Source organism: Lithobates pipiens, unplaced genomic scaffold, assembly GCF_037356315.1.
Source record: "Lithobates pipiens isolate NorthernLeopardFrog02 unplaced genomic scaffold, aLitPip1_a1.2 Scaffold_19, whole genome shotgun sequence".
NCBI classification, from domain to species: Eukaryota; Metazoa; Chordata; class Amphibia; order Anura; family Ranidae; genus Lithobates; species Lithobates pipiens.
Genome location: NW_027507764.1, coordinates 353,260,697 through 353,288,201, shown reverse-complemented (window position 1 = coordinate 353,288,201; position 27,505 = coordinate 353,260,697). Strand labels below are relative to the sequence as shown.

Genomic DNA, 27,505 nt, shown 5'->3' with positions numbered 1-27,505 from the left:
AGCTGTGTGGTTTTCTTTTTTTTTTAAATCTTGAAATTTTATTGAAAGTCAAAAGAGACAGGACAAGCGTACATATCAACAATGCATCAGTATCAGTAGTGACAGCGTCAGGTATACATCTAAACTAAAGTCTGTAAAAAGAAAAACTGTACCCATCTTTTAAGTTGAAATAGTGGATTTAATAAGATGAATAATCCTTAGCAAATATTGCACTTGTCCATCAACACCTGGAAAAAGATAGATAGATAAAGATCCCTATCTTTGCAAGAGACTTGGGTGTTTTTCCCCGTTACTGATCCTGACAACTATAGAAAGTGATTAGACCTTAAGCACATAAAATTACAATAATGGGAAAAAGATAGAAAAAGGCTATCCACATTCCCCCATTGCCTGGTAGAAGCAAATGGCCATACTCAAGGGGGAAAGATAATATCTACCAGATATAGCTTAAGAAACTAAATTAAAAACCAAACAGTTGGCCTACAATAAGGCACCGGTGACACTTTTGGATAAGAGGATCAGTCAATGAAATGTTAATTTACCAAGAGAGGTCAGCATTAACGTACCAGTCAGTATAATGGAAGAAGACATCAGCATTGCTAGTTCAGGCTGTGAAAGAGTGCGTTCAATGAAAGATCACCATCTCTGGAAGAAGTGTTTGGCAGTGGTGTAATTTTGTAACTTTGCATCCAATTTCTCTTTGTAAAGCAGATCTGTGAGGTTTCTGTTAATCATGCCAAGCGTGAGGGCAGATGAGGTTGTCCAAACCTTTCATATCGTTCTATGAATAGCAAGGAGGCATAAGTGGATCCACAGGGACACCACAAGCATGAAGAGAAGTAGAAGGAGTTTAGGTAGTTGTATCCTTGTGATGTTATAGACATATTCCAGCGCCTGTTCTCAGAATTATGATATTATTGTACAGTCCCAAAAGCAAGCTGTGTTCAAGACTAGACCAGATACTCCAAATGAGAAGCCAGTTCCAGCAACAATTGATGAAGCTTTAGGATCCACCTAAACCTCTAACTTCTGGACAGTCAAAGCCACATTCTCAGACAGAAGCCTGCATCAGCTGTTTCCCTTGTCAAAGTACCCCTCAATGGGAATGCCATGAGAGCTCAGCTAACATTTTGGTGAGCATCTAAAATACAGATTAGAGGCCAAAAGACAATGTCACAGACTAGTAGTGTAGGGGTCCCACAGCAAAGTGTAGGAAAAATGGGGACATGTGTCCCTGATATTCACAGATGTCACATAGTCTCCCTGGTGAAGGGAGGCAATGACAAATTTGGTGGTTTCCAAGCGGGATTTCTGGATTCAAAAGAATACATTCAGAAATTGAGATCCAAGTTGAAATGAAAACAACTGAATATGTTCTTTCACATGAATTGAGGCTACAACAATGATCTACAATATCTAAAAAGTGTTTAGTGCAGACTTGCTAATCTGTAGGGTGACAAAGAAAATATGAAGGGGCAAAGAAAGAAAACACAGATTGTAACCCTCGGATACCAAATCCTGCACCACCACCCTCCTCTCCCAAAAAACTCTTGCTGTGCTATCTTTTCAGAAAGTCTATAACACAACATGAATCCTGTGTCATGGATGTATCATGTATAAAAGTATTTTTTAAAAATTGCCCTACGTCCAATGCCTTGGATCTTCACCCTCTTTTGACTAGCTACACTGGCTGGAAAAACTTCAGCATCAGACACATAATCCCTGAATAAGTGCTGTAGTTCTAGACACACACCACTATATCGCTACAGGACTCCGTGATATAGCAGCACAGGGAAGAACCACAGCACCCAGGCGGGTAAAGATCTAAGGCACAGCAGGCAAGTATTACAACTCTTCTACAAGAAAGCTTCTGATGGATATTTAACAAGTTTCCAGGAGTGCTAAAACTTACTGAAAGCCTGATGAAAAACCAAGATTACTCTTACCTCAATGTCTGTCCCGGACTGTGATGAATTTGGATATTCAAATTTACTCAGAGATCTACAAAAAGAGTAACACTTTCACAAAAAACAAACAAACAAAGCTTTAACAATTCCTATTATCCTATATAACCGCTCTCTTCCATTTTTATATCTACCAACACCACAACACAAATTCCACTTAAAAAATATATTTAGAGTCCACACAAATTTTTGGTTTTGGATGGAGTAGGGAAGTTTTAAAACCTTTTATTGTTTTGTCACTTATCACTCATTAATGGTGATTAATCATAAGGTCTTATGGCTAAGCATCATTAATCATATCAGTACCGTACTATAGCCAAAAGATGGCTACAGCATGGTACTATAGTTCTGGGCGGCACCCATAGGCATCCTCCCAGAACCCTGCCCCCTAAATCAGGGGTCATCAACCCCCGGTCCCCGGCCCACTACCGGGCCGTGGCCCTTCTGCAGGTGGGCCGCGGGTGCGGGCGGCCGCAAGACACATGCTGGGCTACGGGTATGAAAGCAGTGGATGGAAGAAGCGAGCGGGCGGGCAAGCAGAGATGATATCTCTCTCTGCCCCCTCTGCATCACCTGTCTTCCGCCCTCAAAGCCAGTCTGTGTCGGAGGTGCAGCGGGGATCAGAGAGATGACATCATCTCATACTGCCTGCCCGCATCGCCGCTCTCCCCCGGCTCCTTGTGTGTGAAAACTTATGCTGATTCCTTGTTCAGCGGCGCAGATTGCCTGCCCCCCAGACAGCTAATCAGGGGTGGCAGAAGGATGGAGCCAGAGACAGAGCCGAAGGAGTCCCGGACCCTCCCTCTGCCAGATGAGACCAGCTGCAGCATGAGGAGAGAGACACCCTGCAACATCCAGAGGGGCGATCCCACAGAGATGTGACATCATCAATGACAGGTGAGCTGTGTGTGGGAGTACAGGTGAGGTGTGCTGGGACCTGTAGTTCACCCCCTCAGCTGTCTGCCTGACATACCACAAGGGGCGCTCCACTCACTCCGCATCTGGTGACAGGCAACGTGGCAGGTGGCAATCCACATCTTGTGGCAGGCAGTGTGGCAAGTGACATTCCGCTTCTAGTGACAGGCAGCGTGGCAAGTGACTATGCACATCTAGTAGCAGGCGACAGTAGTAAGTGACACACTCGGGGCTCCCACTGATTCTACAGTATGGCGAGTTGAACTATTTCATTTATTACTGCAATGTAATAATAGAAATAATACGGTTCAATCACCCTGACACCATATCAAGCATGGCACAATTTTCATCCACACAGCCGGTCCCCGGTGCCAAAAAGGTTGGGGACCACTGCCCTAAATCACAGCAACCCTTTATCATGTGATCAGCTGTGTCCAATCACAGCTGATCACATGTAAACAGCCTTGCTGGTTATCATCAGTCATTTCCTCATGCACTGTCTGTGTGAGGAAAGGAGTACTGATAACTGGCAAGCCTGTTAGCACATTGTTTACACTGATAATGAGGGCACTGATTATCAGTGTCTGCATTATCATTTCTGCCTCATCAGTGCTCATCAGTAGTAGTAGTAGTTTTTTTTCACTATTTTCAGTCTTTTTTGTTTGTTTAGCAAAAAATAAAACATCCAGTGGTGATCAACTACCACCAAAAGAAAGCTCTGTCTCAAAAAATTATAACATATCATATGAGTACAATGTTACATGGCCGTGCAATTGTCAAAGTGCAACAGCACTGAAAATTGGCCTGGGCAGGAAGGGGGTAAAAGTGCCCAGTATTGAAGTCATTAAAGTGGTTGAAAACCCTCACAATATACCCAATGAAGTGGCTAGCATTAGGTAAAACACACAGATTTAACAAATCCTCCTGCATAAGTTGCTTGTTTATCATGTTTATTGTAATTTCTTCTGTAGATCAGAAAACGCAAAGAAGAAAGGATTTATTTTCAACTCTAGCAGCAGGGGTAGGTATCAGAAGTCTTCACAAAGACAATCTCAGTGAGGAAAGCTGTGGGGCCCAATTGGATGGGAAGAGACACATCCCCCTTCAGAGAGTATGAAGAACAAGCACAGCTGTGGACATCAGTCACAGGCTGTGTACTGAAGCTCTCTCCTTGTCACCTTTTTAACTCTTGGAGTCGGGAAAATCTGCCAGAAGTGACTCATGCTAATAACAGGGGAACCAGGCAGCAGAGAGAAATCACATTCATTGCTTTGGAAAGAGGCAAATACACAGTATAGAATGATGTGCCATTTAAATTTTTAATCTGAGGTTGAGCCCTGGTTCACATTGGTGCGTTTTGACATGCGATTTGACATGCCAAATTAGCAGGATTTGCTGGCAATGGCACCATCCTAATCGATGTGGCGCTGCATTGATTTAAAAAAGTAGTTTCTGTACTACTTTTTGCGATTTTGGGATGCGATTTCCATTGACATCTGTACAGAAACCCGCAGATGTCTGTGAAATCACTGCAGAAATTGGGACTGACATGCAGGAGTGAAATCGCACGAGTTCAGCTGAACTCGCACGGATTCATTCCCGCAGCTCAGTGTAAACCTGGGCTTACAAACACTTTAAAGGCATGAAATGCATACTGTAAGGGTAGAAAAAAATTGTTTTAGTCTTCAGATCTACTTTCAAGTGAGACTGTATACCACAGGAGGTTATAGAACATGCAGGCATAACTTAACCATTTTCAGGTATTAGTGCCAGCCACCAAGGCTCTAAACATGATTGGGTGCCTCATTGCTACGTGTATATGGTGGGGTGGGAAAGGTACATTACAGACACTTCCGGCCTCTACTTTAGGGGCGAAACAAATGCAATTGGGCAAGGTTTTCCAATTTCTTCGCCATTTTCCCAGGGGAACCTCAGTCAGTGGTGTCTGTGGGCGACTCTGCGTAGTGTGGCAGTGAATGGAACAATCCATACTAACAAGAAAAGCTCAATAAAACAATGTTTTTCAGTCAAGTTGAAAACCTTACAGAAGTTCCATTTGAATCTCTACAGAATATTTAAAAGATCAGCCAATAGACACAGAGGACTAGGTTTTTTTTTTTTTTTGTCCGATTTGCTCTTTATGTCTGCACTAGCTTAAATTATCCCATAGATCATATATTTTGAAATTGACTTCATGTATGCCCCAAAACAGAATAATTTATTTTATGGTCAGCAACAATAAAAAATAATAATCTGAGGCATGACTATCAGTAAATCTGTACTTTTCTGCATGCTGCTTCTTTGGTGTAGATCCTTTTGTTTCTGAACATGTGGCTTTCACATCCTGAAATACATAGAATATAAAATAATCATGTTATAAGCAATTAAGTTACAACTAAACATTTAGTATTGTAGAACAGTTTTCATCAAATACACTCTTTTCAAAAAAGTTGGGACAGAATGCAATAATTTTCAAAACTCATAAACCCATATTTTATACACAATAGAAAATGTATTAAATGTTTAAACTGATAAAATATACTATTATAAGAAAACAAAAGTAGTATTGATGGCCGCACATCCCAAATCCTTTTCTCTGTAATTCACCGACCGACACAGCTCCTCTCTGTAACTAAATGGGTTTGTTAGCCTGCCATTAGGAGAACTAGGCAAAAATTATAACACAATACACAGAACTTTAGTCCCGCGCCGGAGGGTGGACCCTGTGCCAACAACCCTCCCTGCTGCCCAGGCAGAACTCAGTACGTCAACAAGCAGTATAAACGTAGAGAAAAGGAGGGGTGGGTGCCGTGTGTCGGTCGGTGAATTACAGAGAATAGGATTTTACGGTGAGTACAAAAATCCTATTTTCTCTTATATTCACCGACCGACACAGCTCCTCTCTGTAACTAAATGGGACGTCCCCAAGCAGTGGCAAACGGGGGGTGGGAAAAAAAACAGCATTAAAACTTCATCCACCATGGCAAGTGGGAACTAGTGAAACTAAATCCACAAAAAAACAGCAGTGTACGGAAACACACCGCCATAACCGGGCATTCTCAACAGGAGAGATCCCCAACACTGCGGAAGTAATGCAACAGTGCATTAACAAAAAGTACTGCGTTTTCATCGAAAAACCAGGAAAAAAATCTCAATTGCAACTACACGGCCGCCTGCAAAATTTTGCAGCCAAAACAGGCATTAGCCAATGCACTGACGTCTACCTTGTAGAAATTGGTAAACATATGGACAGACGACCAGGTCGCCGCCTTACACAGACTGAGCGACAGACGCTTGGTGTCGGAAGGCCCAAGACGTTCCGATAGCTCTTGTAGAGTGGCCCATGACCGGAAAGGGGGGCACCTGCCCCTTCAAGGCGTAGGCTTGGACTACAATCTGTCTGATCCACCTGGAAATGGTGGCTGACGAGACCGCCATACCCTTCTTTGGACCGGCCAGCTAAAAACAAACAGTGAGTCTGAATTCCAAAAGGGAAGGCCTTCAGAGCCCTAACCACATCGAGATCGCGAAGGGGCACCCTCTTTGGGGTGCGTCAGCTTAGGACACAACGCTGGTAATACAATGTCCTCATTGATATGAAAAGCCAAAACCACCTTCGGTAGAAAGGATGGTTGCGGACGCAACACCACCTTATCCCTGTGGATGACCAGATAAGGTGACCTGCACGACAAGGCCGCCAATTCCGAAACCCTCTTGGCCGATGTGATGGCCACTAGGAAAACCACTTTCTGTAAAAGAGTCAACAGGGGAATCTCTCTGATATTCTCAAACGGCGGCTTTTGAAGCGCCTACAACCCCAGGTTCAAATACCATGGGGGTAACGGCGGAAGCACCGGAGGGACTACATGTCGAACCCCCTGAACAAAGGTATTCGCTAAGGAGTGAGACGCCAGAAGTCGCTGAAAAAAAAAAAAGACAGCCAAGGCTGAAATTTGCTCCTTAATGATGCTCAACGCCAATTTCTGGTCTACTCCTTGCTGAAGAAACAGCAGGATCCTGGATATCGAAAAGGAGCGCGGACGCCACCCTTTCTCCTCACACATGGAGATGTAGGCCTTCCAGGTACAATGGTATATCTTCCGTGAAGAAGATTTCCGTGCCCTCAGCATAGTCGGAATCACCGAGTCCGACAGACTCCGGTTCCTCAACACCTGGCTCTCAATAGCCATGGCATTAAAGCCAGCGATGGTAAAGCAGGGTGAAAGATTGGACCTCGAGATAGGAGGTCCTCTCGCAGCGGCAGTCGCCAGGGAGCGTCTGCCACCAGACGCACTAGGTCTGCGTACCAGGGCCGCTGAGGCCAAACTGGGGCAACCAGGATCACTGGAATCCCCTCGGCTTCCACTCTGCGAAGCAGACGTGGCAACAGTTTCAGTGGAGGAAAGGCGTAGATCAGCTGGTACTGATCCCACGGAGTCACCAGCTCGTCTGACGCGTCTGCCCACGGATCTCTTGTCCTGGACACGAATCTCGGCACCTTCCGATTAAGACGGGAGGCCAAAAGATCCACATCTGGTGTGCCCCATTTCAGGCACACCAGCTTGAATATCTCCGGATGCAACGCCCATTTTCCTGGGTCCAGCATCTGACTCCTCAGATAGTCCGCCTGCCAATTTTCCACCCCCGGGATGTAAATGGCTGACAAGGCGGGAACGTGTCGCTCTGCCCACCGAAGTATGTGCACAACCTCCCGAGCAGCGGCTGAGCTTCTTGTTCTCCCCATCCGTGGTGTTGTTTGACTGTATCCTTGTCGGACGTCCTTGAAGACACATTGACCACGTGTGGAGGCACAGCCTGATCGCTCTCAATTCGAGCAGATTGATCGGCAACCTGGATTCGTCCGTCGACCAGAGGCCCTGAGCCAACTGAATCCCCATCACTCCACCCCAGCCTGAGAGACTGGCATCCGTAGTGATCACCGTCCACTTCAGAGGAAGGAACGATTTTCTGGACTGAATCACCGGGGACCTCAACCACCAGATCAGAGAGTCCCTGACTGGCTGGCCCACCTGGACCTGTCCGATCCAGAGACAATGGAGATTTGTCCCATTTCATCAAAATCTCCTTCTGCAGGACTCTAGTGTGGAACTGGGCATAAGGTACTGCCTCGAAGGAGGCTACCATGAGCCCCAGTACTCGCATGCAAAAGCGGAGTGACGACCACTTGCGGTTCCTCAGTAGTTTGACCGCAGATCTGAGAGTCTGCAATTTGTCTGAGGGGAGAAAGACCCTCGCTTCCCTGGAGTCCAATAGTAAACCCAGGTACTCCAGACGCTGGGTCAGTACAACCACCGACTTCTTTAGGTTCAGCAGCCACCCAAATGCTTGCAGAGTCTGCATGGTGATCGCCACATCCTCCTCTAATTCTGAGGTGGAACATGCTCTCAGGAGGAGATCATCCAGGTAACCCACGATTGAGATCCTGCGTTGTCGCAGCAACGCCAATACTGGAGCCAGTACTTTGGCAAAGACTCAGGGGGCTGATGCCAGGCCAAAAAGGAAGCGCCACAAACTGGTAATGGGCTTCCCCAACTGCCAAACGCAGAAATTTTTGATGCCAAAGGCATGTGGGTATGTGCAGGTACGCATCCTGGATGTCCAAGATGCCAGGGAGTCCCCTTGATGGAGTGCAGCAACTACTGAGCGAACTGATTCCATTCTGAACCTCTGCACTTTTACAAGTGATTGAGGGCTTTTAAGTCCAAGATTGGACGTACCCCTTCCTTCTTGGGAACCACAAACAGATTTGAGTAGAACCCCTGGAAGCGTTCCGATTCTGGAACTGGTAGAATCACCCCCTGATTCAGCAAGTCCCTTACTGCCTCTAGCAGGGCCTCCCAGCGAACCGGGGTATGCTGGAGGGGAAGAATCTGTTTAGCAGCCAAGAGAGAAACTCTATCTTGTAGCCTGTGGAAATCAGGTCGCAGACCCATTGGTCGGATAACCGGGAGGTCCACCGGGCTGCAAACTCCCGAAGGTGACCCCCCACCCGAGATGTGGGTGCAGCCAAACCTTCATGCGGTAGCACTTTTGTTCGCAGGCTTGCGGTTCCAGGGACACTTCTGACCATCCGTGGACGTCCTGTCGGGCTGAGAACGTTTTGTCAAAGCTCCGGGCGGACGAAAAAGCCGCTTGTGAGCGGAAAAAGATGGCCCTTGCCTGCGGTGTGGCTCCTTAGCCTTCCTGGCCTGTGGGAGTAGTGTACTCTTACCACCCGCTTCAAAGAGCCGCTCGCCAAGGAAGGGAAGATCGTTCAGGGCTTTCTTGGATGCCTGGTCAGCAGACCAGCATTTAAGCCAAATCAGGAGCCTCAGCACCACAGCTGACACTGAAGCCCTGGATAACAGAGGGAGAGTATCCAGGGCCGCGTCACAAATGTACTTAAGGCCTTGCACTAGTTGGTCTGCTAGTTCCACGCAGACAGGGGAGGCGTTTTGCTCTCCCAATTCGCGGTACACCAGTGCGGATGCCAGTACTGGTCGCACGGCTGACCCCACAACCATAAACAAGGAACGAGCCACTGCCTCGGCCGTGGGATCCTTGAATGCAGGAGTCCCCTCTACCGGGATGGTGGTTACTTTATTTAACCTGGATACTAGGGGGTCCACGACTGGAGGAGCCGACCATTTCTTGAGAAGGCTTTCCTCAAAGAGGTAACGCACCGCCATGTGTTTGGGGACCGAAAAGGTCCTTTGCGGCCAACCCCATTCCCTGTAGATGAACTTGTCAAAATAAGCCAAATACGGGAACACCTTAGGTGAACGTGCTGGCTTGGCGGGACCCAAAAGGGATCCGCTACCTCAGTAGAGGGATCCGCTGGCTCCTGTATCTTCAGGGTATCACACACAGCTGTGATAAGTGCTCCAACAAGCGCTTTGTCGCGCCCAGACAGGGAATAATCCTCACTGTCCGAATGGCCCTGGTCAGCCTCGTCTGATAGGTCAGAGCAGGGGTCACCAGCCGCAGCAGAGCCCGAGTCTGCATCAGAGATCTCCCCAGAGGACGGGGGGGGGGGGGTAGGGGTTGTTTACGCACACCTTTCCTTCCACACACCGCCTCTATTTTTGCAACAAAAGAGTTAAGGACCACCGTCAGGGTGTCCATGGGCACAGCGCTATCTGCAGGTGACCCGGTTGCAATAGTCTGGATTTCAGGGGAAGAAACACCAGTTTCTGAAGCCATGCTGACCCTACCCTGTCTGCCACCTGCAATGGGACTTAGGACAGTGAAGGTTCCACCCTCCTGCTGCCGCCGTATGGGGGGGGTAGGGGTACCCAGCGCCAGACTCACCACCCTGGGGCGTTCTGTGAATGTTACTAGCCATGCCTGTAGTTCCTAGGAGGTTACCCAGTTGCAAAGTGAAGAAACTGTCGGCAGCAGCTGTATAGGATAGCGGTGAAACGTTCTGCAGAGCTTGCACCAGCGTTCAGGGAAGAGCCATCCAGCGTCCTGTATACACAGTGGACACAGGAAACAGCATGTGAGAGCACATGTGAAGCTGTCACAAGAGAACTGCGGTGAAAAGATCGCTCAGGCTTCAAGAAAATAGCCGCCAATGCAACTAATAGGAAAATCCTATAGAAGATGTTGAAGCTGCTGAGGCTCACAAGGGGAACCTGCTTCGCCCACAGCCAAGATGTCCACCGGACAGCGCCATGCGGTGACAGGAAAATCACAGAACAGTACTGCCTGGCAACAGTCAGAACACCTCCACAGACACCTTTTTGGGACCCCCCAGACCAGGACCAAGACCGATGCTAGCCGCACAGAGCCCCCTACAGGTGAGAGACCCAGCAACCTCCACACACACACCACCCACATCACATGCAGCCACCCCCCCGGAGGAGGGAAGATAGGGACGTGGGAGAGAAGAGAAGGTGATGAGGTGGCCCCCAAATCGACCTCCCAGGGAATTCCCAACTGCTCACCCCTCCGAAGCAGGGAGAGCCGTATTTACCAGTCCTGAAGAGCTCGGAGACATTCCATCACAGACCTATTCCTGCGCAGTTACATGGTAGCTGCTGGCCAGGTATACTGTGATCCAGACATCAGTAGCCCGGTCAAATGTATACCCCGGAGCATTGAAGCTCACCGTCCACCTCTGGAGCTGAGGCATGTCGTGGCCTGCCGAGCCTTAGCTGCGACCTGCACACGCTCGATGGCCGGACTGGGGAGACTACAAGGTCAACTCATCCAGTCTGTCACCCAGCCAGCAGTTGATAGAAGATCTCAGGATCTTTCATCTTGTGCAAAAAAACATCAAACCTGCATCACAAAAATGGACCAAAGGGCCCGCAGGGTTCCTAGGTCATTCTCCTTCGCTAGGAAAAATAAAACTGAGTTCTGCCTGGGAGCAGGGAGGGTTGTCAGCACAGGGTCCGCCCCCGGGGCGGGACTAAAGTTCTGTGTATTGTGTTACAATTTTTGCCTAGTTCTCCTAATGGCAGGCAAACGAACCCATTTAGTTACAGAGAGGAGCTGTGTCAGTCGGTGAATATAAGAGAAAAAAAAGTTGGAACAGGACTATATTTACCACGGTATAGCATCCCCTCTTCTTTACACGACACTCTGTAAACGTCTGGGAAATGAGACCAGTTGAGGGAGTTTTGGGAGAGGAACGTTGTCCCATTTTTGCCAGATATAGGATTTTAACTTCTCAACAGTCCTGGGCATTCTTTGTTGTATTTTTAATTTCAAGATGTGCCAAATATTGTCAGCTGCTGAAAGGTCTGGACTGCAGCCAAGCCGGTTAACGACCTAGACTCTTTTACTGCAAAGCCATACTGTTGCCATAGATCAGTGGTCATCGACCCTGTCCTCAGGGCCCACTAACAGGCCAGATTTTATGTATTACCTTGGGGAGATGCAGACTAGAATACTGCAATCACTGAGCAGCAAATAATATCACCTGTGATGTATTTCAGGTTTCTTGCAAACCTGGCCTGTTAGTGGGCCCTGAGGACAGGGTTGATGACCACTGCCATAGATGCAGTATGTTTTAGCATTGTCCTGCTGGAATATGTAAGGCCTTCCCTGAAAAATACATCATGGATGGGAGTATATGCTGCTCTAAGATATCTTTCAGTATTGAAGTTAGTTTCATAGTTAGTCTGATTGAAAAAAAAACACAAGTTTCTATCTCGTTCAACCAATGGAAGGGAAAAAAAAATAATAATATTATACAATCCTATATATACAATCCTTTATCCACAGTTAATCCAGAGGAAGGAAAAAAAAAACCACAACAATAAAAGCATGATCTAATTTGCTCCAGTCGGGGGAAAAAATTACTTCCTGATCCCCAAAGAGGCAATCAGACATTCAAATTTATCAATAAATATTAGGATCCAGTTATATTATGTGCATCTAGGAAAGAATCCAGGCCTCTCTCGATCTACTGACCTGGCCAGAACCAGCTCGAGGGAGTCTATTCCACATTTTGACAGCTCTTACTGTGAAAAAGCCTTTTTTGTATTTGCAGATTAAATATCTTTTCCTCCAGACGTAAAGAGTGCTCCCTTGTCCTCTGTGATGACCTTAAAGCAGGGGTCTCCAAACTTTCTAAACAAAGGGCCGGTTTACTGGGCTCCAGATTCTAGGGGGGGGCGGACTGTGGCCATTGGGAGTAGAAAAGGTTGTTCGTCTCAATGGGAGTAATTGTGCCCCATAATTAGTGTCAGTGGAAGGAATTGTGCCCCATCATTAGTGTCAGTGGGAGGAATTGGGTCCCATTGTTGGAATCACTTGGAGGAATTGTCCCCTATCATTGGTGTCATTGGAAGAAATTGTTCCCCATTGTTGGTGTGATCCGGAAGAATTGTGCCCCATTGGTGTCAATGGGGGAAATTGTGCCCCATCATTTGTGTCACTGGGAGGAATTGTGCCCCATTGTTGGAATCACTTTCAGGAATTGTCCCCTATCATTGGTGTCATTGGAAGAAATTGTTCCCCATTGTTGGTGTCATTGGGGGAATTTTGCCGCATCATTGGTGTCTTTGGGCACCATTATTAGTGTCATTGGGAGAAAATGTTCTCCATTGTTGGTATCATGGGGGGGGGGGGGGGATAGTTTGGAGACCCCTGCCTTAAAGTGACTAACTCAACACCAGGTTTACTATATGGGCCAGTTATGTATTTATGCATTTTGATCATATCCCCCATTAACCACTTCAGCTCTGGAAGGCTTTACCCCCTTCCGGACCAGGCCATTTTTGGTGATACGGCACTGCATTGTTTTAACTGACAATTACGTGGTCATGCCACACTGTACCCAAATAAAATTGATGTCCTTTTTTTCCCCACAAATAGAGCTTTCTTTTGGTTGTATTTAATTTAATTTAATTTTTTGCGCTATAAACAAAAAAAAAAAAAAGACCAACATTTTTTACTTTCTGCTATAAAACATACCCATTACAAAAAAAAAAAAAAAATCAAAATGTAAGTTTTCTATGAATTTAGGCCAATATGTATTCTGCTACAGGTTTTTGGTGAAAAAAAAAAAAAACCCAATAAGCGTATTTTGAGATTTAGCATCTACAAACTTATGGAATATATTTAGGGACTTTTAAATGTTTTGTTTTTACTAGTAATGGAGGGGATCAGAGATTTTTAGTGGAACTGTGACATTGCGGTGGACAAATCTGACACTAAGTGACCCTTTTTGAGAACCAGTGACACCAATACAGTGATCAGTGCTAAAAGAAAATGCACGGTCACTGTATAAATGACACTGGCAGGGAAGGTAAAGGTAAACACCAGGTGCAATCAAAGGGATAAGTGTGCTCCTAGCAAGTACTTTCTACCTGAGGGGGGAGTGGAATCTTCTGGACTAAAAGAGATCTGTGTTTCTCCTTAACAAAAATACAAGATCTCTCTTTTTGTTTCTGAAAGAACAGCAATCTGCCTTGTTTACATAGGCAGACTGCCGTTCTGTCTTACCTCCAAATGATCGGCTGGACTCGCTGATTGGCTCCCGCTGTGCCCAATCACAGCAAGAGCAGCGCTCGCACGTACGCCCCAAAATGCATGCACAATACCACGTATAAATATGTGATTTGGCTAACTCTTCCTCATAGCCAAGCTCCTCCATGCCTCTCATCAGTTTGGTTGCCTCTCTCTACACTTTCTCCAGTTCAATACCCTTTTTGTGAACTGGTGCCAAAAACTGCATATTCCAAATGAGGTCTTACTAATGATTTGTACAGGGGCAAAATTATCTCTCTCTCTCTCTCTCTCTGCAGTCCATGCCTCTCTTAATACAAGAAAGGATTTTGCTCGCTATGGAAACTGCAGTTTGGCATTGCATGCCATTAATAAGCTTATGACGGTACCTTTCCAGATGTGAAAGCTGCCCATTCCATACACACTAATGCACCCCCATACCATCAGAGACGCAGGGTTTCGAACTAAACGCTGATAGCAAGTTAGAAGGTCCTTTTGCTAAAATTGGAGCGTGCAAAAGCTGGTGCAGCTCTGCATAGAAACCAGCTTCCAGGTTTTTTTCGTCAAAGCTTAATTGATCAAGCTGAAGTTAAAAGCTGATTGGCTACCATCGACAACTGCACCGGATTTTTAACTTCCAGTATTTGTAAATCAACCCCTGTATAAGGTTTAGTATTGTTCTACTGAAATATGCAAGGCCTTTCCATAAAAATGCATCATCTGGATGTGCGCAAATTTTGATTAGTCTGATCACAGAGGTTTTCCACTTTTCCACTGCAACAGACCATTTAAACAACTTTCTGACCTGGCCTTTTCTGGAACTTTGTTTACAAGTTTAAATTAGCATTTTTTGCTTGAAAATTACTTAGAACCCCAAAATATTATATATAAAGATTTTAGCAGAGACCCTATAAAATTCAATTGACAATCATTTCAATATTTTATGTTACACTGTATTTGCGCAGTGGTCTTTCAACTGCAATTTTTGGGGAAAAAATACACTTACAACAATTGTTTTGTATAATGTGAAAGATGATGTTACACAGGGTAAATAGAAACCCAACATGCAATGCTTTAAAATTGCGCACGCTTGTGAAATGGCGGTAAACTACAGTACTTAAAAATCTCCATAGGCAAAACTTTACAAATTTGTTTTACAGGTTACCTGTTTAGAGTTACAGAGAAGGTCTTGCAAGAGAATTATTGGTCTCGCTCTAACAATCGCGGCGATACCTAACCTGTGTGGTTTGAACACTATATATATGCGGGTTCAACTTAGGTATGGTTCGCTTCTATGTGCGAGCACGGAGGGAGGGGGTGCTTTAACCACTTGCCGACCGGGCCATAGCCGAAAGATGGCTACAGTGTGGTTGGCTAGTTCTGGGAGGGCGTCCAGGGACCTTCTCCTAAATCGGTGCTTCCTGCATGCCCCCCTGGGGTGCGCACACAGAAGTGTCTACGCTCCCTGGGTTCACCGGACTTGGAGCGTCACAGATCACACTAAAGGGCCAATGACAACGGCCCTTTACCACGTAATCTCTCTGTCCAATGACGAAGCGATGAAAATGTAAACAAACCAGGGTCATGTAGGGGTCCACCTCTCCTCACACCGATACAGTGTGAGAGGAGGAGAGGAGAGAGATCTACTGAAGAACAGCGAGTCTGATTGACTTTTACTGTGCCCAGCAGTGCCACTACAGTGACATCAATGCCACTAGAGTGCTCATCTGTGCCATACAGTGCCACCTGTGCCACTACAGTACCCATCAGTGCCCTACAGTGCTATCAGTACCACTACAATGCTCTACAGTTCCCATCAGTGCCACCCGTGCTCATCTGCACCACTGCAGCGCCTAGAGGCGATTCAGTTCGCATTGTGCGCTATACAAGTATTTCATTCATTCACTGCAGTGCTCTACAGTGCCACCCCATCAGTGGATCCTCATCACACTACTGTGCTCGTCAGTGCTACTACAGTGCCATCGGTTCTCATCTGTCCCACTACAGTGCCCATCAGTGCCACCCTATCACTGGATCCTCATTAGCACCCATCAGTGCCACCTCATCAGTGCCAGCAAAATCAGTGCAGCCTCAGTGCGGTGCATTAGTGTACATCAGTGCAATGCCATCAGTGCACATAAGTGCACCCTCATCAGAACCCAACAGTGTAGCCTCTTCAGCACCCTGCAGTACAGCTTCATCAGCACCCATCAGAGCTTCTTGCTCCTCCTCGATGGTTGACATATGCCACCGCTGTGGCATTGTCTGACTTGATCCTGATTGGACACCCTCTTAGTCTCATCAACCATGTGGAGAGGCATAGCCTGATCGCTCGGAGCTCGAGCAAACTGATCGGCAACTTGGATTCCTCCCCCGACCAGAGGCCCTGGGTTGACTGTACTCCCAGTACTCCACCCCAGCTGGTCAGGCTGGCGTCCGTTGTGTTCACTGTCCAATGCAGAGGTAGGAACGACTTCCCGGACCGAAGTGCCAGGGATCTCAGCCACCAAAGCGGGGAGTCCCTAACTGACTGGCTCACCCGAATCTGCCGATCCAGGGATAACGGAGATTTGTCCCATTTTGTCAATATCTCCTTCTGCATGACTTTGGTGCGAAACTGGGTGCAGGGTTCCACCTTGAAAGAGGCCACCATGAGGCCCATGCCCAGTTTTACCGCGGCTCTGAGAGTCTGCAGTTTGTCTGAAGGGAGAAACTCTCTCGCTTCCACATAGTCCAGCAGTAAGCCTAGGTAGTCCAGGTGCTGAGTCGGTACAAGCACCGACTTCTTTAGGTTCAACAGGCACCCAAATTCCTGCAGGGTTTTCATGGTGATCGCCACATCCTCCTTTAATTCTGAGGCAGAAGCTGCTCTCAGGAGGAGATCGTCTAGGTAACCCACAATTGTGATCCTGCGTTGTCATAACGCCAAAATTGGAGCCAATACCTTGGTAAAGAGTTGGGGTGCTGAAGCCAAGCCAAAGAGGAGAGCCACAAACTGGTAGTGGGCTTCCCCTACTGCAAATCGCAGAAACCTCTGATGCCTGAGGCATATGGGTATGTGCAGGTACGTGTCCTGGATGTCCAAGGACGCTAGGGAGTCCCCTTGATGGGGTGCAGCAACAACTGAACAAACTGATTCCATTCTGAACCTCTGTGCTTTTACAAAGCAATTGAGGACTTTTAGGTCAAAGATTGGACGTACCCCTTCCTTTTTGGGGACTACAAACAGATCGGCGTAGAACCACTGAAACCTTACTGTTTCTGGAACAGGCACCATCACCGCAGCTTAGCAGGCCCCTTACTGCCCCTAACAGGGTCTCCCGGCAAGCCGGGAGTAAGGGTATGCTGGAGGGGAAGAATCTGTTTGGTGGCCAATAGAGGAACTCCATCTTGTAGCCCGATGAAATCAGTTCGCAGACCATTGGTCGGACAGCCGAGAGGCCCACCAGGCTGCAAACTCCCGAAGGTGACCCCCCACCCGAGTGCCAGGCGGGGGCTAAGCTTCATGCGGAAGCATTTTTGCTTGCTAGCTTGTTAGGCTTGCGAGTCCCCTGACACTTCTGTCCCTCAGTAGTTGCCCTGTTGGACTGGGAGCGTTTAGCCGAAGTCCTGGGCGGACAAAAAAAGTCTCTTGAGCGGAAAATGAGGGCCCTTGCCTACAGGGTGGCTCCTTACTCTTCCTGGCCTGTGGGAGCAAGGTGCTCTTCCCACCTGTGACATTCTTGATAATGTCATCCAAGGAGGCTCCAAATAGCCGCTCACCAAGGAAGGGTAGATCTACCAAGGCTTATTTTAGATGCCTGGTCTGCAGACCAGCATTTTAGCCAAATCAGGCGCTGCAGCAGTACTGCTGACACTGAAGCCCTGGAGAGCAAAGAAAGCGTATCCAGGGCCGCATCACAAATGTACTTAAGGCCGTGCACTAACTGGTCTGCTAGTTCCACGCAGACAGGAGTAGCCTGCTGCTTCTCCAATTAACGGTGCAAACGTTTTGCCCATTCAGTAAGTGTCTGCGACACTTGCGCTGTGGCCTGTACTGGTCATATTGCTGACCCCACAACCGTAAACAAGGAACGGCCCACTGCCTTTGCCTTCCTGTCGGTAGGGTCCTTAAATGCAGGAGTCCTCGCACGGGATTGTGGTTACTTTATTTAACCTGGATACTGGGGGGTCCACAACCGGAGGAGCCGATCATTTTTTAAGAATGCTCTCCTCAAAGGGGTATCGCATCGCCATTCTTTTGGGGACAGAGAAGGTCCGCTGCGGGCTTCCCCATCCCTTGTATATGAACTTATCGAAATAAGCCAGATATGTAAACACCTTAGGTGTACGGACTGGCTTATGGGACCACCTTGCCGCACACTGCCTCCACCCTGGCAACGAACGTTTCAAGGACCGCAGACAAAAGCGTCCAAAGGCACTGCACTGTTTGCAGACGAGCCGGTTGCAATTGCAGGGAATTCTGGGAAGAAACACCAGTTTCTGAAGCCATGCTGACCCACCCTGTCTGCCACCCATGGGGACTTAAAACAGGTGCACAATCCCACCCTCCTAGCTGCTTCAGACTGAGGGGCCCCCACCGCAGGACTCACCACCCCGTCCGAGTGCTGCGCCGTTCTGTTACAGGTGCCTGTGTCCAGTATCAGCCCCCAGGTGTCCAGAGCAAAAAACGCCCTGTTCTAAGCAACAGGGACCAGCGCTGAGGATAAAAACCGAGCTGAGCTACAACAAAATGGCCGCCCTGTATATGGGAGAATCACAGGGAAAATGGCTGCAGAACTTCGGGAAAATGGCCATGCTTTCCCCTGACACACACAGAAAATGGCCAACAAACAACTGTACAGTGAGTGAACAGAGATAATGGCGGCAGAACAGCGCTATGGCGACAGCACATGAAGAGCCTCCAGACACCCAGTGGAGAGACCACAGACACCCAGGGACACAGACAACCAGTGCAGATCCCAATCCAAGGTCAGAGCCCCCTGAAGGACCCCTGGCTCAGGTAAACACACCGCTCAGCAATCCAGCCATGCAACATCCCCCACGGGGGAAATGGGGACAGGGAGAGAAGAGAGGGAGGAGAGGGACCCCCTAATCGACCTCCCAGGGAATGCCCAGCTGCTCAATCCCTCCGAGGCAGGAAGAGCTGTACTTACCATCCGGACAAGCTGGGAACATCCCATCACAGTCCCACTCCCGAGCAGTATGGGGTGGCTGCTGGCCACGGCACACTGTGACAAAGACATCAGTAGTCCAGTCATATGTGTGCCCGGAGCGTTGGGCTCACCGGCCGCCCCTACTGGAGCCTGAGGGGCATGTTGTGGCTGACCCAGTGCAAAGCTAGGGTCTGCACACCCTCGATGGCCAGGCTGGGGAGACTACAAGGATCTATATTATTCAGCCTGTCACCCAGCCGGCTGTTGATAGAAGATCGCAGGATCTTAAAATCTTGCGCAAAAGGCAAAAATCCAGAGATTCCCAGGACTGATGGCCCCGCAGGGAGCCTAGGTCCTTCTCCTTCACTAGGCCAAAAAAACTGAGCTGCAGGAAGCAGGCTGAGGGGTTATTATTAGAGGGACTGGCCCCTGGGCGGAACTGTAAAGTTCTGTTGTTTTTCACATGTATTACATGTTCTGCCTAGTTCTCTCCTGAAGGTGGCGTAATAACCCTACAGTCAAGATTACTGGAGCTGTGTCCATCAATGAACGAAAGAGAAATCCTATTTTTCTAAGGCAAAGTGGAGAAACCTATGATGAGGAAATATCGGAACATGCAGATGGCAGGGGGGTCAACTGGCAACAGGAAGTCTACCGGTTGCAGCGAGGCTACCAATGTCCACGCCAATTCTTCTAAAAACAAATAATTAAGCCCAAGATTGGTTGAAAATTGCCATCTGGTTTTGGGACCATACAGAGATTTGAGTAAAACCTGCAAAACCTTTCAGCCACTGGAACCGGACTGATCACTCCCAGCGAAAGAAGGTGACCGAGCAACTGAATACGCAACAATATTTTTAGAAGATTGATAGAAATATTTGAATGCGTAAAACACGGAGAAGGAAGTGATCATAACTCAGAATTGAAGCCCCAAGAGACCGTGTCACAAACCAAATGATCCATTTCTTCCTCCCTCCGTGCTTCCATGAATGCTAGTAACTGTCACCCCACCCGGTCGAGCAAGGGGGCCTCTTCATAGTCAGTTAGCCTTACGACCCTGACATTGCAGGGGGATAGAGATTCAGATGTACGATCTATAACCTATGAGCTTGGCACTTACCCTTTTTCCTAAGAGAAAGAAGAACTTTTTCCTCCCAAGATGGGCAGAAAGGATAACCTTGAAAGGGGTCCTCTGCTCGCAGAGCAGGTGGTCAGTAGGGTTGATGTGGAGGGTGGAGGGGCAAGTCAGGATTATCAGATAGGAAGATGGGTTAATGTAGTTAGAGGGAGTGGAAGGGGCTTGCAGAAAAGGAAGGCCAGTCCTGTATTTGTGCATCAAAACAAATCTGCCAAGTTTTGTGAAGATGTGGAAGTGGCAGCCCTAGATGTCACTGCTACCCCTAACCGCCAGGAGAGCAGCCCATCTAGTAGAGGTGGTGAGGGGAGTGCAGATAGGCCTAGACAGTTGGTGGTTATAGGGGATTCTATAATCAGAAGGACTAAATTGAATAATTTGTCACCAGGATCACCTCAACCGAATGGTTTGCTGTCTCCCTGGTGCTAGGGTTCGGCATGTGGTGGACCGGGTGGATACATTACTGGGAGGGGCTGGGCATAACCCAGCTGTCTTGGTCCACATTGGAACCAATGACCGTATACATGGAAGGTGGAGGCTCCTTAAGAATCAATTTAAAGAATTAGGCTGCAAGTTGAAGGGAAGGACCTCCAAGGTGATATTCTATGAAATATTGCCTGTGCCATGCGCAACACAGGAAAGGCAGGGGGTGATTAGAAAGCTGAATGCATGGCTAAAGACCTGGTGTAGGGAGGAGGGCTTTGGGTTTCTAGAGCACTGGGCTGACTTTTCATTGGGGTGCAACCTATATGCTAAAGACGGTTTGCACTTGAATGGAAGGGGGTCTGCTGTGCTGGGGGAGAGGTTTATGGGAAGGCTGGTGGAGTATTTAAACTAGGATTGAGGGAGGAGGTTGAACTAGAATTAAATTGGGCAGACATGTCAGTTAGGGTTCAGACATTAATGGAGGGTGGGTTATGGCAGGTGACAAGAAATTTCCCATGTTACAAACAGCCATCGGAAACTATAGTGCCATTTGTACTACTAAAAATATGAAAAACACCAGAGCAATGCCAGAAGTCTGCCAAGCAAAATAGGCGAGTTGGAAGCTCTGGTGCATGAGGAGAGCTATGATGTTATCGGTATTGCTGCAACTTGGCTTCAATCCTAACATGACTGGGCTATTAATATTCCTGGCTATGCACTCTTTTGGAGAAACAGGGTAAAAAGGAAAGGTGGCGGGGTCTGTCTCTATGTGAGAAATGATCTCAAAGCAAGTGTGAAAGAGGACCTGGTTGATGGAGAGTGTGATGAGTCTGAAGCATTATGGGTGGAACTGCATATAGATGGGCATAGTTCAAAGTTAATCATTGGAGTTTGCTATAGACCACCCAATGTTAATGAGGAGTTGGAGACTCAGCTCCTTGTACAGATGGAAAGGGCTGCAAGGGCTGGGACAGTGATAATAATGGGGGATTTTAACTACCCAGAAATTGACTGGAGTAATGGCACTGCTGGGACAGTTAAAGGGCAAAAAATAATATTGAGGCCCCATCTAGGAATGAAGCTCTGTTGGACCTGGTAATCTCAAACCATGCAGAGCTTATTACTAATGCCCAGATAAAGGAACACCTGGGTAGCAGTGATCATAACATGATTTCTATTTATGTTAGCGCTAAACAAGAAATACATACGGGTAAGATAAACTTAACTTCAAGAGAGCAAATTTTCAAAAGATGAGGGCTGCTCTCCAGGACTTAGACTGGGAGAGAATATTGACATCAATGGGGCAAGAACAGAAATGGGAATTCTTCAAAAAAGATTGTTTGGGACCTCACTGCAAAGTATATTCCCATGGGCAATACGTTTAAAAGGCTTAAACAAAACCTATGTGGCTCACGGACAAAGTAAAAAAAAAAAGCTATAAACAATGAGAAGAGCTTTTAAAAAATATAAAAATGAAGGAACACTAGTGTCATTTAAATGTTACATAAAATTTAACAGAATATGTAAAAAGGAAATCAAGGATGTAAAAATTCAAAATGAATGACAGATTGCAAAAGATAGTAGGACAAACCCAAAAAATTCTTCAGATATATTTAATAGTAAAAAGGTCAGGTCTGAGCATGTAGGTCCTTTACAAAATAATTTAGAGTGGGTGACTGGGGATAAGGAGAAGGCCAATTTATTAAATATTTTCTTAAGCTCTGTGTATACAAAAGAGCATGGGGGAGCTCATGTCCATAATGGGGGTGGTATTGACACAGCCCCGAATGATCCACAATGGCTCAAAAGTGATATGGTCCAGAAATATTTAGACAGAATAAAGGTGGATAAAGCACCTGGACCTGATGGCATTCACCCACGGATCCTAAAAGAATTGAGCTCTGTAATTTCAGAGCCATTGTATCTAATTTTTAGGAACTCATTAATAATGGGAATAGTACCACTGGATTGGCGCAGGGCGAAAGTGGTGCCTATATTTAAAAAGGGATCAAAGTTATTACCAAGTAACTATAGACCTGTTAATTTAACTTCTATAGTCGGGAAGATACTGGAGCCTTTAATAAAAGACCACATAGACAAGTTCTTGCTGGAAAAAAACATTTTAAGCAACAGACATCATGGATTCATGAAAGACAGAAGTTGTCAAACAAACCTGATTTCTTTTTATGAAGAGGAAAGTAAAGCCTTGGACAGAGGGGTGGCTGTGGACGTGGTATACTTGGATTTTGCAAAAGCATTTGACACAGTTCCCCACACGCGGCTCATATGTAAGGTAAAGTCTACAGGCCTGGAAATATCAGTTTGTAAATGGATAGAAAACTGGCTAAAAAAGACAGAATTCAGAGAGTAGGGGTTAATAAATCTTACTCTGAATGGTCTAAGGTTATCAGTGGTGTACCCCAAGGTTCAGTGCCGGGACCCTTACTGTTTAATATCTTTATAAATTATATTGGGTCTGGGATCAAAAGTGACATTTCTGTCTTTGTAGATGACACCAAGCTATGCAGTGGAATAACGTCCTTACAGGATATCTCCAATTTACAAGCTGACCTCATTGTACTGTCTAATTGGGCGACTATGTGGCAAATGAGGCTTTATGTTGAGAAATGTAAAGTTTTGCACTTGGGGGGTATCATACATGCTAGGGGGAATCCATGGTGAAAAAGGATCTGGGGGTTTTGGTAGATCATAAGCTCAATAATAGCATGCAATGCCAAGCTGCTGTTTCCAAAGCAGCAGTCAGGATAAGCACACTCTGCAAAAACGAACTACTCTAAATGGGGGTGTAATGGGAGCGACTGGGCGCCTTGAGGCAACCATCACAAACACAGCGGTGGACACTTTGAAGCTCTAGATTAAATCACATATAACTGAGATTGGTCCACCTCTGATAAACACCTCACAAAAGTTTTTTAAACCCGTGAGACATTCTGACTCTCTGCAAAATTATTAAGATCTGTGCTTAAACAGACTGTCTTTAACCACTTAAGGACCGCCGCATGGCAATGTACGTCGGTGCAATGGCACCGACAGGCACAAGCACGTACATGTACGTGCTCGCCTTCCAGCGGGTGGGGGGTCCGATCGGACCCCCTCCCGCTGGATGCGGTGGTCCATTTTGCTGCAGGAGCGATCCGGGATGAGGGGATGGCCGTTGGTTTCTGGCCATCCCCTCTCGATCGCTCCTGGCGAATGAGAAGCTTCCCCCGCTGTGTATAGTAAACACAGGCAGGGAGGAAGTGAGGTCATTCTCCTCGGGGCGGTCTTTTTGACCGGACTACGAGGAGAACACAAAGTAAGTGTGCACCAACACTACACTGACATGTAGGTACACATAGGCACACAAACCCCCCCGATCCCCCCCCGCCCCCCCTCCCAGTCACAGTGTCACTGATTGCAGTGATCATTTATTTACTGATCACTGCATTTAGTGTCAGTTGTGACAGTAAAAACTGTCAGGGCAGTTAGTGTTAGGTCCAGGGTAGCCCCCACTCCCCCAATAAAGGTTTAACCCCCTGATTGCCCCTAGAGTTAACCCTTTCACCCCCTTTTGCCAGTGTCACTAAGCGATCATTTTTCTGATCGCTGCATTAGTGTCACTGGTGCCGCTAAGTAGCTAGTTATTTTTTTAGGTTCACCGCCAGGTTTTTTTAGCGCTAGGTACCCCGATATACTACCCAATGACGGTTTTAACCCCCTGATTGCCCCTAGTTAACCCTTTCACCCCCTTTTGCCAGTATCACTAAGCGATCGTTTTTCTGATCACTGCATTAGTGTCACTGGTGCCGTTAGGTAGCTAGTTATTTTTTTAGGTTCACCGCCAGATTTTTATAGCGCTAGGTACCCCGATATACTACCCAATAATGGTTTTAACCCCGATTGCCCCTAGTTAACCCTTTCACCAGCGATCACCGTATAAGTGCCACTGGCGATGCTGGTTAGCCAGTTATTTAGGTTCCCTGTCAGGTTTTTATATAGCGCCAGGGACCCCCATATACTACCTAATAAAAATTTGAACCCCCTGATTGCCCCTAGTTAACCCTTTCACCAGTGATCACCGTATAAGTGTTACGGGTGACTCTGGTTAGTTTGCTTTTTATAGCATCAGGGCACCTACCATTTATTACCCAATAAAGGTTTAACCCCCTGATCACCCGGCGGGTGATATCAATTAGGTTTTAGGGTCAGGGTCTGCGTCACCCCAGGCAGCGCTAGGTTAGTGCCAGTACCGCTAACACCCACGCGCAAAGCATAAACCTCCCGTAGTGGTATAGAATCTGAATAGATCAATATCTGATCTGATTAGATCTATACTAGCGTCCCCAGCAGTTTAGGGTTCCAAAAAAACGCATTGTTAGCGGGATCAGCCCAGATACCTGCTAGCACCTGCGTTTTGCCCCTCCGCCCAGCCCACCCAAGTGCAGTATCGATCGATCACTGTCACTTACAAAACACTAAACACATAACTGCAGCGTTCGCAGAGTCAGGCCTGATCCCTGCGATCGTTAACAGTTTTTTTGGTAGCGTTTTATATTTAAATCCGGAAGGATTTCATTTAGTGACAACTTTTTGTAAACTTTTTTTTTTTTGTGTCATTATTCAATCACTTGGGACAAAAAAAAAATATTCAATGGGCTCAACATGCCCCTCAGCAATTTCCTTGGGGTGTCTACTTTCCAAAATGGGGTCATTTGGGGGGGGGGGGGGTTGTACTGCCCTGCCATTTTAGCGCCTCAAAAAATGAGATAGGCAGTCGTAAGTTAAAAGCTGTGTAAATTCCAGAAAATGTACTCTAGTTTGTAGACGCTATAACTTTTGCGCAAACCAATAAATAAACGCTTATTGATATTTTTTTTACTAAAGACATGTGGCTGAATAAATTTTGCCCTAAATGTATGACTAAAATTTAGTTTATTCGATTTTTCTTATAACAAAAAGTAGAAAATATATTTTTTTCTCGAAATTTTCGGTCTTTTTCCATTTATAATGCAAAAAAAAAAAAATCGCAGAGGCAATCAAATACCATCAAAAGAAAGCTCTATTTGTGGGAAGAAAAGGACACAAATTTCGTTTGGGTACAACATTGCATGACCGCGCCATTATCAGTTAAAGCAGTGCAGTGCGAAATTGTAAAAAGACCTCTGGTCCTTAGGCTGACAATTGGTCCGGGGCTGAAGTGGTTAAACAAATAAAACAGCTCGGATGATACTTGCATACACAGACAGATGGTAAACCTGGGAGACCCAATCCAGCTACCAGTGCAGTGTCTTTTCCCCCTCCTAAGTCTACTTGTGTAACCCAAAGAAAGCTGAAAAATACACTGCACTGTGCCTCTGTGATGATGCCCAGGCTGTCATCACAAAATGCTGCCCAGCCATCTCCACTCACCATATAGCTGCCATCATCTACTCGAGGCCTTGTTTTCTGCTTTCAGTGTGCGCCCCAGCATGCGTGCATGCTTAAGCGCACTCCTGTACGTCTGTATACTTTCTAGGGTGTCAGCCTATTAGGTTAAAAGGATGCAATTTGATGGCAGGGAAAATACATTACAGGTACCAACAAGTTTTCCAGCCTAGCAGAAGAACTTCCAGAAAACCAACCAGCCTGCACCCCCATCTGGGGGGGGGGGGGGGGGGGGTAGCAAAGGAAAGAACAGGCAGCAATAACGACAGTAAAATCAAGAGTGAGCTGAGAGTGAGAGTGGGTCTGAGGCTACCCAGCACTTACTACTCCTGCTGCAGAATCTGATCACAAAAAAACATGATGCAAATTTCACCAATATAGCGGCAATGTCTGGCCAGACCTTCACAGACTGATTCCCATACCCTGAGTAGTGATGGCCGAACGGTTCGCCCGGCGGTCGTTTCGCGGCGAATTTCCGACTTTCGCCGTCCGCGGGTTCGAACGCCTTTTTCCGTCGTTCGCCCCGGCGGACTTACGTGTTTAATGTATACAAGAACTTTAACCTTTCGTGACACGTTTATCATGTGTTACAGGACAACCAATTGAGACATGACAGCTCATGGACACTTGGACATTCCCCCTAACCTATAAATACACCCGATCCGGTGGCCATTTTACATTCTTTCTTCTGTCACTGTAGGGAAAGGATCCTGTGTGGAGTAGGGACAGAGAAAACGCTAGCTATTTGGTACACAAAAGTTCTTTTCAGGACTGGTATAGGTGTTAGGTCAGCAGCCTGAGTTTCTTTTGTCAGTTTAGATAAAGGGACAGAGCGCTGTATGCTGCTATTTTAGGGACAGCTCAGCCAGATTAGTCTTTCTTCATCATCATCATCATCATCATCATTAGCTGTTACTATCAGGTCCACAAAAGAGCTGTTCCAGCTAATCGTTCCAGCCTACTCTTTTTTGCCAATTTGTATAGGGACAGGCAGGAAGCAGTGTGTCAGGCAGTGAGGATAATTTTAAAGACTTGCTGTTACTATTAGTTCCACAAAGGTTCTTTTCAGGACTGGTATCAGTGGTACGGTAATAGGCTTGTACACGTATAATATTCTTTCTTCCAAATATAGAAAGAATATTATACTTGACTGCTGCCCTTCTGCTGCAGTCTGCTAATCATTCACAACTCACTTGTTCCACAAAGCTCTTTATCAGGACTGGTAACTTGGTCTGTCTAGGGTGCTACGGTACATAGGCTTGGGTGCGGTACAGTCTGCTGTTCTGTAAGGACCGCTATCGGTCCACAATAGATAGGGTTGCCGTGCACTACTGCTGACCGCTGCCCTATACTGCAGCAGTCCTTCAGCGGTATAGGGACTGACGCACAGTCTGCTAAACACTAATACACAACCTGCTTGGTCCACAAAAGTTCTTATAAGGACTGGTAACTTGGTATAGGGTGCTACGGTACATAGGCCTGAGTGCGTTACAGTCTGCTGTTCTGTAAGGACCGCTATCGGT

At 46.7% G+C, this 27,505-nt stretch overlaps 1 protein-coding gene across 2 annotated transcripts in view; it reads right to left on the bottom strand.

Moving 5' to 3' along the window:
* The window catches only part of SYCP2L (synaptonemal complex protein 2 like), a 238,888-nt gene that overhangs the window by 116,776 nt on the left and 94,607 nt on the right, over window positions 1-27,505 (bottom strand). For both annotated transcript variants that reach the window (XM_077492189.1, XM_077492188.1), the window contains 2 exons: window positions 5,162-5,223; window positions 1,947-2,001 (listed from right to left, as the gene is read on the bottom strand). In XM_077492189.1, the coding sequence (XP_077348315.1) occupies window positions 1,947-2,001; window positions 5,162-5,223 (117 nt within the window). The remainder of the gene's footprint in view (window positions 1-1,946; window positions 2,002-5,161; window positions 5,224-27,505) is intronic.